This window comes from Drosophila ananassae, chromosome 2L (genome assembly GCF_017639315.1).
Source record: "Drosophila ananassae strain 14024-0371.13 chromosome 2L, ASM1763931v2, whole genome shotgun sequence".
Lineage (NCBI taxonomy): Eukaryota > Metazoa > Arthropoda > Insecta > Diptera > Drosophilidae > Drosophila > Drosophila ananassae.
The window spans coordinates 3,861,714-3,874,814 of record NC_057927.1 but is presented as its reverse complement, the minus strand read 5'-3'; the positions used below and the strand labels follow the sequence as shown (position 1 = coordinate 3,874,814).

General features: G+C 45.1%; 1 protein-coding gene across 7 annotated transcripts in view; it reads left to right on the top strand.

Moving 5' to 3' along the window:
* LOC6500042 (inositol 1,4,5-trisphosphate receptor) overlaps positions 1 to 13,101 on the top strand; it is a 22,968-nt gene extending 9,867 nt beyond the window's left edge. For 4 of the 7 annotated variants that reach the window (XM_032449800.2, XM_032449801.2, XM_032449802.2 and 1 more), the window contains exons 2-21: positions 802 to 1,091; positions 1,198 to 1,268; positions 1,323 to 1,438; positions 1,500 to 2,280; positions 2,344 to 3,560; positions 3,635 to 3,810; positions 3,870 to 4,025; positions 4,088 to 4,241; positions 4,303 to 4,444; positions 4,508 to 4,534; positions 4,664 to 5,331; positions 6,455 to 6,520; positions 6,606 to 7,100; positions 7,488 to 10,256; positions 10,316 to 10,508; positions 10,566 to 10,688; positions 10,754 to 10,926; positions 10,985 to 11,149; positions 11,217 to 11,639; positions 11,699 to 13,101. In XM_032449800.2, coding sequence (XP_032305691.1) covers positions 991 to 1,091; positions 1,198 to 1,268; positions 1,323 to 1,438; positions 1,500 to 2,280; positions 2,344 to 3,560; positions 3,635 to 3,810; positions 3,870 to 4,025; positions 4,088 to 4,241; positions 4,303 to 4,444; positions 4,508 to 4,534; positions 4,664 to 5,331; positions 6,455 to 6,520; positions 6,606 to 7,100; positions 7,488 to 10,256; positions 10,316 to 10,508; positions 10,566 to 10,688; positions 10,754 to 10,926; positions 10,985 to 11,149; positions 11,217 to 11,639; positions 11,699 to 12,265 — 8,583 coding nt within the window. In that variant the 5' untranslated portion in view covers positions 802 to 990 and the 3' untranslated portion in view covers positions 12,266 to 13,101. The remainder of the gene's footprint in view (positions 1 to 801; positions 1,092 to 1,197; positions 1,269 to 1,322; positions 1,439 to 1,499; positions 2,281 to 2,343; positions 3,561 to 3,634; positions 3,811 to 3,869; positions 4,026 to 4,087; positions 4,242 to 4,302; positions 4,445 to 4,507; positions 4,535 to 4,663; positions 5,332 to 6,454; positions 6,521 to 6,605; positions 7,101 to 7,487; positions 10,257 to 10,315; positions 10,509 to 10,565; positions 10,689 to 10,753; positions 10,927 to 10,984; positions 11,150 to 11,216; positions 11,640 to 11,698) is intronic. The other 3 variants (XM_032449803.2, XM_014910863.3, XM_032449804.2) reach the window with 3 other exon arrangements.

The window sequence follows — 13,101 nt, the reverse complement described above, 5'->3', positions numbered from 1 at the left end:
TTTTCTAGACTCTAGAAACAGAAATCTGGACCAAAAACATTGAAGGACTTTCGACTGATTCTTTAAGCAAAAAGTCCTCTTTAAACTTTTCAAGCTGACTGTCGTGAGTGGCAGCCAACAATGAAAGTAGTTGCCTCACTCCTTCCTGATCTAACTTAGAATATTTGTCTACATACATATTTTCTATTTTCCCTCGTCGGTTGTAATGCAGCCATTATCTGTAGAAAGAAATCATAAAAAGCATAGAGTGCCAACTATAAAAATCGTTAAAAGCGACAATGGTAGTTTTTTACACGGGCGGAGGAGCAGACACCGAGAAAAAATGTTTATTGGTAGTATTAATCGTACGACTGACTATCTCTCTGGGGTTGAATATTAATTATACGTCACAGTGTCCCAAAGTGAGGGTGGAAAGTATTGGGAACAATGGAGTCCCCCGCGATGGCGAACCATGTGGGGTTGTTGGACAAATTATCCATAAATATTTTATATTCCGATAACCCGAAAACCGAATTCGGGGTGCCCCAGCGGGCTGTGAGAAAATTATTTTTTATTACTCAGAAAATCATTTTCAACCAATGGAAGAACGCAGAGCAAGCCAAGTACTATTGATTTATAAGATAAAGGTACTATTATCTTTTAAAACAAAATAGTACTTTGTTTAATAGCATTCCGGCAGATTAAAAACAATGAACAAAGCCTACAATAATTTAAGACCTTTACTAAACGGCATTCCTAATGGGCCCTGGTGAGATGTAAGCAAACTCATGTTGCGTTTGTTCTCTTTGCTTAACCCCACAGGACATAACGAGGACGACAAATCATTGCAATTAACTCGCGTAACCGACTGCGCCAAAGGAAACAAAAGCTCCCAGCCGGGGAAAACAGCGAGCGACACCAACAGGAGCAGCCACGTGAGGAGCTGGGCCACCCCGGTGGACCACCACCACCACCCTCTATCCAAGTCCTAACCCACAGAAGGCAGCAAACATGGGCGACAATATAATTGGCTCGGCCAGCTTCCTGCACTTGGGGGACATTGTCTCCCTGTATGCGGAGGGCAGTGTTTGTGGCTTCTTGAGTACTCTCGGGTAAGTGCCATTGTTCTGGCTGAACAAGATTATAACGAGCGCCGAAGGATCTGCTGGTGGCACCTGTAGCTGAATATGATTTTAACTTTGTTTTTTCTTCCGCCAGCCTCGTTGATGATCGTACTGTCGTCTGCCCAGAGGCCGGGGACTTGAGTTGCCCTCCCAAGAAGTTCAGGGGTAAGATTGGATTAAAACTGGTCCTTTTTAAGTAATAACTATTCTGTTGATTAGACTGCCTCATCAAGATATGTCCCATGAATCGATACTCCGCCCAAAAGCAATTTTGGAAAGCAGCTAAGCAATCGGCCAGTTCCAACACGGACGCCAATCTCCTAAAGCGATTGCATGTGAGTAGTTCAGAGCAAGAAATCTCAAACATTTAAATATAATTCCATATAATTTTTCCAGCATGCAGCTGAGATTGAAAAGAAGCAGAACGAGACGGAGAACAAGAAGCTACTGGGAACCTCCATCCAATACGGACGGGCAGTAGTCCAGCTCCTCCACTTGAAGTCCAACAAATATCTGACAGTCAACAAGCGCCTGCCGTCTCTTCTGGAGAAGAACGCGATGCGGGTCTACCTGGACGCCAATGGTAACGAGGGCTCTTGGTTCTACATCAAGCCCTTCTACAAGTTACGTTCCATCGGCGACTACGTGGTGGTGGGCGACAAGGTAATCCTCAGTCCGGTGAACGCCGACCAGCAGAACCTGCATGTGGCGGCCAACTACGAGCTGCCCGACAATCCAGGCTGCAAGGAGGTCAATGTCCTCAACTCGTCCACCTCGTGGAAGATCTCGCTGTTTATGGAGCACAAGGAGAATCAGGAGCACATACTCAAGGGCGGTGATGTGGTGCGTCTATTCCACGCTGAGCAGGAAAAATTCCTTACTATGGACGAGTACAAAAAGCAGTACCATGTCTTTTTGCGAACCACTGGACGCACAAGCGCCACGGCCGCCACCAGTAGCAAGGCGCTGTGGGAGATCGAGGTGGTGCAGCATGATTCGTGTCGAGGTGGTGCCGGTGACTGGAACTCCCTGTACCGCTTTAAGCACCTGGCGACAGGACACTATTTGGCTGCCGAAGCCGAGGCGGATATCGCAAATGCGTCACACGAACCACTTCTAGCGGATTGCAGCAAGGACTCGGGCCTCAGTTGCTCTACCATGAACTCAACAGTAAATGGTAGGTTTCTGTAATTATATCCCGTTTACGCTAATTAAGTTTTAATTTTGTTTCCACCGGCAGACAAACCAAAAGCCAAGCAGTATCGCTTGGTTTCTGTACCCTACTCGGCGGACATTGCCTCCGTTTTTGTGCTGGACGCCACCACAATGGCCCGGCCGGACAGCCTCGTACCGCAGTCCAGTTATGTAAGGCTTCAGCACATCTGCTCCAATACCTGGGTACATGCCACCTCGATTCCCATCGACGCAGACGACGACAAGCCGGTGATGTCGATGGTCTGCTGTTCGCCCATCAAGGAAGACAAGGAGGCTTTTGCCCTAATCCCCGTTTCTCCGGTGGAAGTCCGTGATTTGGATTTTGCCAACGATGCTTGCAAGGTCCTGGCCACAGTAACCAGCAAGCTGGACAATGGAAGCATCTCGATTAACGAGCGACGGGCACTGATCTCGTTGCTTCAGGACATTGTCTACTTCATAGCCGGAATGGAAAATGAACAAAATAAAACAAAGGCTTTGGAGTTTACCATAAAAAACCCGATACGCGATCGACAAAAACTTCTACGCGAGCAGTATATCCTAAAGCAGCTTTTCAAAATCCTGCAAGGACCCTTTCAAGAGCACACGGCTGGAGACGGACCCTTCCTGCGATTGGATGAGCTGAGCGATCCCAAGAATGCCCCCTACAAGAATATCTTCCGATTATGCTACCGCATCCTGCGACTATCGCAGCAGGACTACCGTAAAAATCAGGAGTATATTGCCAAACATTTTGGTCTGATGCAGAAGCAGATCGGATACGATATCCTGGCGGAGGACACGATCACAGCACTGCTGCACAACAACCGAAAGCTGCTCGAGAAGCACATCACAGCCGCGGAAATCGAGACCTTCGTGGGTTTGGTTCGCAAAAACATGCACAATTGGGACTCTCGGTTCCTGGACTACCTCTCCGACCTGTGCGTCTCCAACCGAAAGGCCATCGCCGTCACCCAAGAGCTGATCTGCAAGAGTGTGCTTAGCGACAAGAACAAGGACATTCTTATCGAGACCCAGGTGAAGGCCCTTCGCAGTGGATCGACCTCTGCTCGCTGCTACAAGGGAACTTCCGAGGATGTCTGTCTCTCCACTCTCGCCGAGGTGGCTGGCGATGATGAGGATCGCTCGGATGTCCAGTCCACATCCACGACAACCACTTGGGATAGTGCTAGCCTGAACGAGGATGACAGTTCCTCAACGGTGGATAGATACGAAATTCATTTGAAGTGGACAGGGCAACCGGTGGGTAGATTACTTTCTCGGCTTTTGGATTAACTAAATATGGTAATTATTATTCTTTAATGTATCTCCTGTAGACATCGCGTTCCATGGCAGACTTGGCCAACTGTGTGGCGGATGGCAATGAACAGGAGGCAGCCATACTTAACTATTACCGGCACCAGTTGAATCTTTTTTCGAATATGTGTCTCAATCGTCAATACTTGGCCCTCAATGAGCTATCGCCAAGGCTGGACATTGATTTGATTTTAAAGTGAGTTCCACCAGAAGGAACAACCCCATCATATACATATTTTCTAAATTTTTTTACAGATGCATGTCAGATGAAACAATGCCCTATGAGCTGCGAGCCTCCTTCTGTCGGCTGATGTTGCACCTTCATGTGGATCGCGATCCTCAAGAGCCAGTCACTCCGGTGAAATATGCTCGTCTCTGGAGTGAAATACCTTCTAAAATGTCCATTATGGAGTAAGTACAAAGTCTATATATTAGATATACTATTTTGTTAATGAATTACATTTTTATTTTAGCTATGATGGCAAAAACCAACAACCTGATCAAAATAAACAGGCCTGTCGAGCCAAGTTCAACACAACTATCGCCTTTGTGGAAAATTATTTGTGTAATGTTGCAACCAAAGTTTGGCTCTTCACAGATCAGGAGCAGAATAAACTCACCTTTGAGGTAATTCTGCGTAAAAATTATTATATTTTTTATAATCCTTCTAAATAATTTTTAATTTTAGGTGGTTAAGCTGGCCCGAGACTTGATATACTTTGGTTTCTACAGCTTCAGTGACTTATTGAGGCTAACCAAAACTTTGCTTTCCATTCTGGACTGCGTGTCTGATACTTCCTCGGGAGCCTTTGCCAGCACGGATATTGATTGTAAGTAATAAGTAATATAAATAAGAAAATTATTCGTTAAGTTTATTGCCTTTACTTGACAAGCTGTCGATGAGGACACAAGCACGGAGGGTAAGCTACGAGTTTATAGGATTTCTCAATCATAATGAATTATGCATTATTTTGTATACATTTTTATTTATACCTCTCTGACTTAGACTCAAAAAATTAATATTTAATTTTCATTCTTTTCTCATTCAGCTGAAGGAGGAGTCCTGCGCTCCATTGGAGACATGAACACGGTGATGACATCCTTGGCCCTGGGCTCCGTGGGTCAAGCTATTGCTGCTCCCAGCATAGCCCTGCAGCAGCGCAAGTCCGTTTCCCAACTAATGAAGGAATATCCATTGGTGATGGACACTAAGCTGAAAATAATTGAGATACTCCAGTTCATTTTGGATGTGCGCTTGGACTACAGGATCAGTTGTCTGCTCTCCATATTCAAGAGGGAATTCGATGAGTCAGAAGTGGCTGCCACGGCGGCCAACATTGAGACAAGTCTGCAGCAAGCCCAGCAGCAAACACCTCAGCAGCAGACGCCACAACCGCCGACTCCTGGAAGCGGCACCGAGAGCGATCCCTTGGTCAGCGCCGAGTCCATGGCAGCTGCCGCAGCAGCAGCCGCGGCCACCGCCGCACGCCAGAAGAACATTGACCTGGAGTCGATCGGGGTGCAGGCGGAGGGCATCTTCGACTGCGAGCGCAGCGATGCAGCTAACCTGGACCTGGATGGCCAGGGCGGACGCACCTTTCTGCGAGTCCTCCTCCATTTGATCATGCACGACTACGCTCCACTGGTCTCCGGAGCTCTGCATCTGCTCTTCCGGCACTTTAGTCAGCGGCAGGAAGTTCTCCAGGCCTTTAGACAGGTACGTTTTGCAAATAATCTTTTATATTTTTAACAAAATTTGTTACTAAAAACTGTTGCTAACCTTGAAATGCTTTTAGGAAGTTGTTGGTGCTTTGAATCTAAATCCTTAACTAGTATAACATTTAACTTGTAGTAAATTATTATTTAAGAACTTAAAAAATTGCTTTGTATACTTAATAGAATAACCACTTAGAATTGCATGAGCTAAATAACAACGTAGTGCTGCCTTTTCATGAAAATTGGAAATATATAGACATTAATAGGAGTCATACATAAAAAAAACTGTTTCTTCCAAGGCGTGCTTTTTTGATTCAGAATGAACCAAAATCATTTAAGGTTTTCCATTTACGAATCTGATCTGGGTATTGGCAGAGATATAGCAATCCCTGGGGCTCATATTGCAATTTCAATACATTTTCATAATCTTTAACCCCCCAGAAAATTTAACAAAAAATCTAAAAAATATTTTGTCCCAAGTATTTGATGCAGATCGATGGAGAATTGATCTAAAAATCTATTAAGGTATTCCGTTTAAGAATCTGATGGGTATTGACAGAGATATAACAATCCCTGGGGCTCATGTTGCCATTTCCATACATTTTTACAATCTTTAAGGGGACCCCCCAGAAAATTTAACAAAAAATCTAAAAAATATTTTGTCCCAAGGATTTGATGCAGATCGACGGAGAATGGATTAATAAAACGTTTAAGGTATAACGTTCAAGAATCAAATAAGAATTGGCAAAGATATGAGTTTTATACTCAGAAATAAATTATTTAGGCTCGACCATAAACACGTAATAGATTTTTAAATTGTTTACAAAAGAATAATTCCAGAGTAATTCACAAGACAAAATGATGTAATCTTCGAAATTCCATTGGTTTGTTTATTCCCACAACATACTTGGTAATGATACTTCGGCAGGCCGTAGAAATTCACAAATTAATTGCTTTGTTTGCTACTAACTCACTAATTGATCTAATGCTCATTTTCTCTTTTGTGTTTGCATGCGCTAACTCTCAATCACAATCTATAAATCGAGACTCGACCCTACTAATCCGACACCATATGTACTAATTATATCGTATAATATAATCACGCAATTGAACTCACGAACTAGATTAAAAAAACACAATTAACAAAGTGGACGTACACCGCATACTGTACCGACCGATCTTTTGATTTTGTACGTACCCATGACTTTGAGACACTTTGGGGTTAACCTGTCAGTCGAGTGCTAATGCGGTTCCGCTCTTGGTATCGGTTTTTAGGTTCAACTTCTTGTCTCGGACAGCGATGTGGAGTCGTACAAGCAAATAAAGTCCGACCTGGATATCCTCCGGCAGAGCGTGGAAAAGTCCGAGCTGTGGGTCTATAAGGCCAAGGCCACGGACGAACTGGGCGGACCAGATGCTGGCGGGGATGCCGTCAACGTGGATTACAATGCCGCTCTGTCCCAGGAGCAGCGAAACGAGTACCGAAAGGTTAAGGAGATACTCATCCGGATGAACAAGTTCTGTGTCACCACCATCACTGGTCCGGGTTCAGTGGTGAAGCCGCGAAAGCACGAACAGCGGTTGCTGCGCAACGTTGGTGTCCACACCGTTGTGCTCGATCTCCTCCAGAATCCCTACGACGAGAAGGACGATGAGCTGATGAAGGAGCTCATGTGTCTGGCCCATGAGTTCTTGCAAAACTTTTGCCTCGGCAATCAGCAGAACCAGGTCCTCTTGCACAATCATCTAGATTTGTTCCTGAACCCAGGCGTAAGTAGCTCAATATTTAATAATAAGTTGTTTATTTTTTATCATTTATGAGTGCAATATATAATAAACAGTGTTTTTTTTAAAGTTACAAGAAACTATAGTCAACATTTTTCAATTTTGTGCAGGGAGCAAAGAGAACTGCTTTGAAAATAACATGGAAGAAGGTTACATTTAAAATGTCTTTTTCATAAAACTTTAGATGCTAAATTTAAACTATAAATTTAAGAAGCTTTGGTAGAAATTAAAAAACTTATAATTTATATTGCCATAGGCTATTCTTGTACTTCTACTATCAACGCTAAATATTTTGTAGAAATTAAAAAGAAATACCTTAGTTATTCAACGGTTTCAAAATATTAAAATTGATTAATTTCCAATCCTTGATAGATCCTGGAGGCCAAGACCGTCTGCGCCATATTCAAGGATAACCTAGCGCTCTGCAACGAGGTCACCGATAAGGTGGTCCAGCACTTTGTCCACTGCATCGAGATCCATGGCCGGCATGTGGCGTACCTGCAGTTCCTCCAGACGATTGTGAGGGCAGAGAATCAGTTTATCCGCCGATGTCAGGACATGGTGATGCAGGAACTGATCAACGCCGGCGAGGATGTGCTGGTCTTTTACAACGACAAGAGCTCCTTCAATCACTTCGTCCAGATGATGCAGCAGCAGCAGCTCCTCCGCCTGGAGAAGCTCAGCGACGACAGCCCCTTGAAGTACCACGTGGAACTGGTGAAGCTCCTGGCCTGCTGCACCATGGGCAAGAACGTATACACGGAGATCAAATGCAACAATCTTCTATCGTTGGACGACATAGTGACCATCATCTGTCACCCGCTGTGCATGCCGGAGGTGAAGGAGGCCTATGTGGATTTCCTCAACCATTGCTACATCGACACAGAGGTGGAAATGAAGGAGATCTATGCCTCGGGCCACATGTGGAATCTCTTCGAGAAAAGCTTCTTGGTGGACATCCAGCAACTTATCACGAATGTAGCCGCTGCAAGCAACAAAACGCTGCAATCGTACGTTCTTAACGGAGTTACCAATCTCCTGAGCAGCTTCTTTGCCAGTCCCTTTTCGGACCAGAGTGCCATCGTGCAATCCCGACAGCTTATCTTTGTCCAACTCCTACAAGCCGCTCACCGTCTGACCCAGTGCAGGTGGCTTTCCTTGGCGGATCGCTTTAACGTGGAAAACTGCATCCGGACACTTACAGAGTCGGCCAAGATGCGGAGCATTGCTTTGCCGCCGGAGCTGGAGCAGCAGGTGGCCACCATGTCCAGCAAGACAGCCATGCTGACGCGGCAGACGACCAAGTGGCTGCTGGCCTCTAAGCAGCCCAAGTACGAGGCCCATCAGGCAGCCAACCTGATGCGTTGGGATCGGTCCATCATAGAAGGACTGCAGGATATCGTCTCGTTGCTAGAGGATCAGCTCAAACCAGTGGTGGAAGCGGAACTGTCGCTGCTTGTAGACATCCTTTACCGATCAGAGCTGCTTTTCCCAGCCGGAACAGAAGCTAGGAAACGATGCGAGAGTGGTGGCTTCATCCGAAAACTAATAAAGCACACAGAGAAGCTGCTGGAGGAGAAAGAGGAGCGCATGTGCGTTAAGGTTCTCCGAACACTCCGGGAGATGATGGCCATTGATGTGAACTATGGAGAGAAAGGTGATGCACTGCGTCAGACACTTCTCCTGCGCTACTTCCAAAGCAAAAATACACCCAGGCTACCGGAGGACGAGCAACCTCAACGAACTGTGGCTCCTTTGGTAGATCCTGCTAAGCAGCATCACTTGGTGACACATGGCCCGGGGGCCAAATATCTTCAGAGGGCTGGAAAAACACTCCACGAGATGCAGAATCATCTCGACAGGGAGGGGGCCTCCGATCTGGTCGTGGAACTGGTCATAAAATCCGTACACTCACCAAACATCTTCGTCGAGGCCGTGGAACTGGGCATAGCTTTGCTGGAGGGCGGCAATCCGATCATCCAGAAGGGCATGTTCCAGAAATTCCTCAGCGATGACCTCAACCAGGCCTTCTTCAAGGTGTTCTTCGAGAAAATGAAAGACGCCCAGCAGGAGATCAAGTCCACGGTGACGGTGAACACCACCGATATTGCGGCCAAGGCCCACGAGCACAAGCAGGACGCCAATCTGGAGCTGGACAAGATCTCGCGCAAGCATGGGCTAAAGAGCAACGGAGTGGTCATTACGGAGGAGCTGAAGCGGGAGCTGCACAACGCTGGACTGGCAACGGCAAGGGCATATGGCAATGCTCGCAATATCCACTCCGGCGAGGACAGTTCTGCAATTAGCGTGAATCCGCTGGAAGACATCCTCGCAGAGAAACTAGAAAAGCACAAGGACAGCAAGGAGCAAAGGAACCAGCTATCCAACAAGGTGTTGGTGATGCAACCTATCCTCCGATTCCTGCAGCTTCTCTGCGAGAACCATAATCCGGATATGCAGAATCTGTTGCGAAACCAGAACAACAAGACAAACAACAACTTGGTGTCGGAGACACTCATGTTTCTGGACTGCATCTGCGGTTCCACCACCGGCGGACTGGGACTCCTCGGCTTGTATATCAACGAACACAACGTGGCGCTGATTAACCAGACATTGGAAACTCTGACGGAATACTGCCAGGGTCCCTGTCACGAAAATCAGAACTGCATAGCTACCCATGAGTCGAATGGCCTGGACATCATCACAGCTCTGATATTGAACAACATCAATCCCTTGGGTGAGAACCGCATGGATCTGGTGCTGGAGCTGAAGAACAATGCCTCCAAATTGCTGTTGGCCATTATGGAGAGTCGGGGCGACAGCGAGAATGCGGAGCGTATTTTGTACAACATGAATCCCAAGCAGCTGGTGGAAGTGGCCTGCAAGGCATACCACCAGGAGGAGCTCATCGACGAGCAGGACGACGGTGATGAGCCGGATGCCGGATCAGACGATGATGATGCCACTGTGAGCCCGCGGGAGGTGGGTCACAACATCTACATTCTGTGCCATCAGCTGGCGCAGCACAACAAGGAGCTGGCCGGATTGCTAAAGGCCTCCGAGGATGCCCAGTCAGCCAGCTTTGATGCCAAGACCAGTCAGGCACTGATGTACTACGCCACTCACACGGCACAGATTGAGGTATGTTTTTCGCCTTGTTCTGGTTTTAAATCATAAATTATTGCCTTTTGGTTTTCTAGATTGTTCGCAACGATCGCACCCTGGAGCAGATTGTCTTTCCCATTCCGGAGATTTGCGAATACTTGACGACGGACACTAAAATCAAAATCCTCAACACCGCCGAACGGGATGACCAGGGCTCGAAAGTGGCAGACTTCTTCGACAAGGCTGAGGAAATGTTCAACGAGATGAAATGGCAAAAGAAACTAAGAAGTATGCATTAACTTTATATCATTAAATTTTTACTGATCCTTTAATTTTATATCCCAGGTCAACCCTTACTATTTTGGATAAGCAGTTATATGTCCTTGTGGAGCAACATTCTCTTTAACTGTGTGGTTGTTATTAATATGATTGTGGCTTTCTTTTATCCTTTCGATAATACTGTTCCAGGTCAGTAATGAGAACAATTTTGTTAAATAATATGCTTACATTTCAAAACTACGATCCCTTTTCAGAACTTAGTTCACATATTTCTCTGCTATTTTGGATTATAATGATATTCTCATTGGTCATCGTAATAACTTTGCCACGAGAGTCGGGGATACGAACGCTTATTGGTTCCGCAATCTTGCGGTTCATATTTTTGCTGGGACCGGAGTCAACGCTCTGTCTTTTAGGAGTAGTTACGGTAGTTATCCTTTAAGCCTTTTCAAAAGATTTATAATAATACGTATACTCTGTTCCAGGTTACTCTTAAGAGCGTTCACATAGTCAGCATAATGGGAAACAAGGGGACTCTGGAAAAGCAACTAATTAAGATCATCACCGACTTCCAGTTACTATACCATTGCATTTATATAGCATTTTGTTTTTGTGGCCTAATCTTTCATCCATTTTTCTATTCTCTATTGGTGGGTATTCATAATTAATAACTAGATTATCGTATTTCTTATTAAAAACATTTCTTTTAATTTCTAGCTCTTCGATGTGGTCTATCGGGAGGAAACGCTAGTCAATGTCATCCGATCGGTGACCCGAAATGGACGCTCCATTGTTTTGACCGCTGTCTTGGCTCTGATCCTGGTCTATCTGTTCTCCATAATCGGGTACATGTTTTTCAAGGACGATTTTCTGGTCAGCGTTGACTTTGAAGACCAAGATAATGGCTCGCCCGCAGCCTTGCCCGTGACCCTGTCGGTACCACCTTCGGGAGAATCGTGCAGTGCTCCAGATGAACTCGGCAATTGTCCGGCAGCCAATCAAGTGGCACCTCCCAGTGGTGGCGGCGATGTAAAGGAACGCTCCTGCGACTCCCTAGTCATGTGCATTGTAACCACCCTAAATCAGGGATTGCGAAATGGTGGGGGCATTGGCGATATTCTCCGGGCGCCATCCAGCAAGGTAATAGTATAAATATTTCTCCTCAAACATCTTTAACAGCCAACTCTTCAATTTTTCAGGAGGGCTTATTTGTGGCTCGAGTCATTTACGACCTGCTCTTCTTTTTCATCGTCATCATTATTGTACTGAACCTGATCTTTGGTGTCATCATTGACACTTTCGCCGATCTGAGATCGGAGAAGCAGCAAAAGGAAGCCATCCTGAAGACTACTTGTTTCATTTGCTCCCTGAATCGGTCGGCATTCGACAACAAGACGGTTAGCTTCGAGGAGCACATCAAGAGCGAACACAACATGTGGCACTATCTGTACTTCATAGTCCTGGTCAAGGTCAAGGACCCAACCGAGTTCACCGGCCCCGAGAGTTATGTTTACGCTATGGTGAAAGCCGGAATCCTGGACTGGTTCCCTCGCCTGCGGGCTATGTCCCTGGCAGCGGTGGATGCGGATGGCGAGCAAATAGAACTGCGCAGCATGCAGGCCCAGCTCCTGGAGACGCAGCTGCTCATCAAAAACCTCTCCACGCAGCTACACGAACTCAAAGATCACATGACGGAGCAGCGAAAGCAGAAGCAGCGACTGGGCCTCCTCAATCCAACGGCTCATCATCTGCTGCCGTTCCAGTGAGGCTCTCTTTAGGATTTATATATTAATACCAACGTGGGGCACCACTCAATTTTGGTAAACATTCCCTATGCACCCATATAGATGTGAACACGAAAGTATTGGCTTTACACGCCATATATATACAATTCGCAACTCATTCTCAATGGATCACTTGAAGGAACTTAGCTATATTGCTAACATTTAAGTACATCCCAAAAATCATTCTGTATTAGATTCGAATTCCAAAACAAAAATCTAAAATTTGCTCAAATAACGTCCTGCGGGACGAGAAACTTCTAAATCTGTTACTATGTATAACCAACTGAGTACATAAAAATGTAGTAAACTCACTCAGAGACTTAGGGCTGTTAACATGTTAATTAATGGGCGTGTGGCGCATTTTTTCAAAACCCAAACAAGGTTTTCTCTTACCTCTTCTCGTTGACTCAGTAATACCTGAAATCTATAATCTAGACCTATGTAGATAACTTGAAAATGTTCGCCGAGCGACCTTAAAACAAATTTTCAAAAACAACTTTACGCCGTCTTAAGTTTATTTTATTTAATTGTTATTATTTTATGAATATTTTTTGAATTAGTTTCAAATGAAGAATATATAGATTTTCAATCAAAACTAATTATTGTGATTACCCTTTTATATTTTCACTCTGCTTTCATTTCTGAATGGTTTACTTATTAGTAGTACTCGTAACGAGTTTTGTTGGTTAAATTCATTCTAAGCTAACATTTAGAGGATATATTCTAAGGAAAACTACTCTATCTTTAAGTGAAACTTTATATCTCTACATGTAAACAGAAATATAACTTTTAAATAAAGATGATTCAATCAAATTATA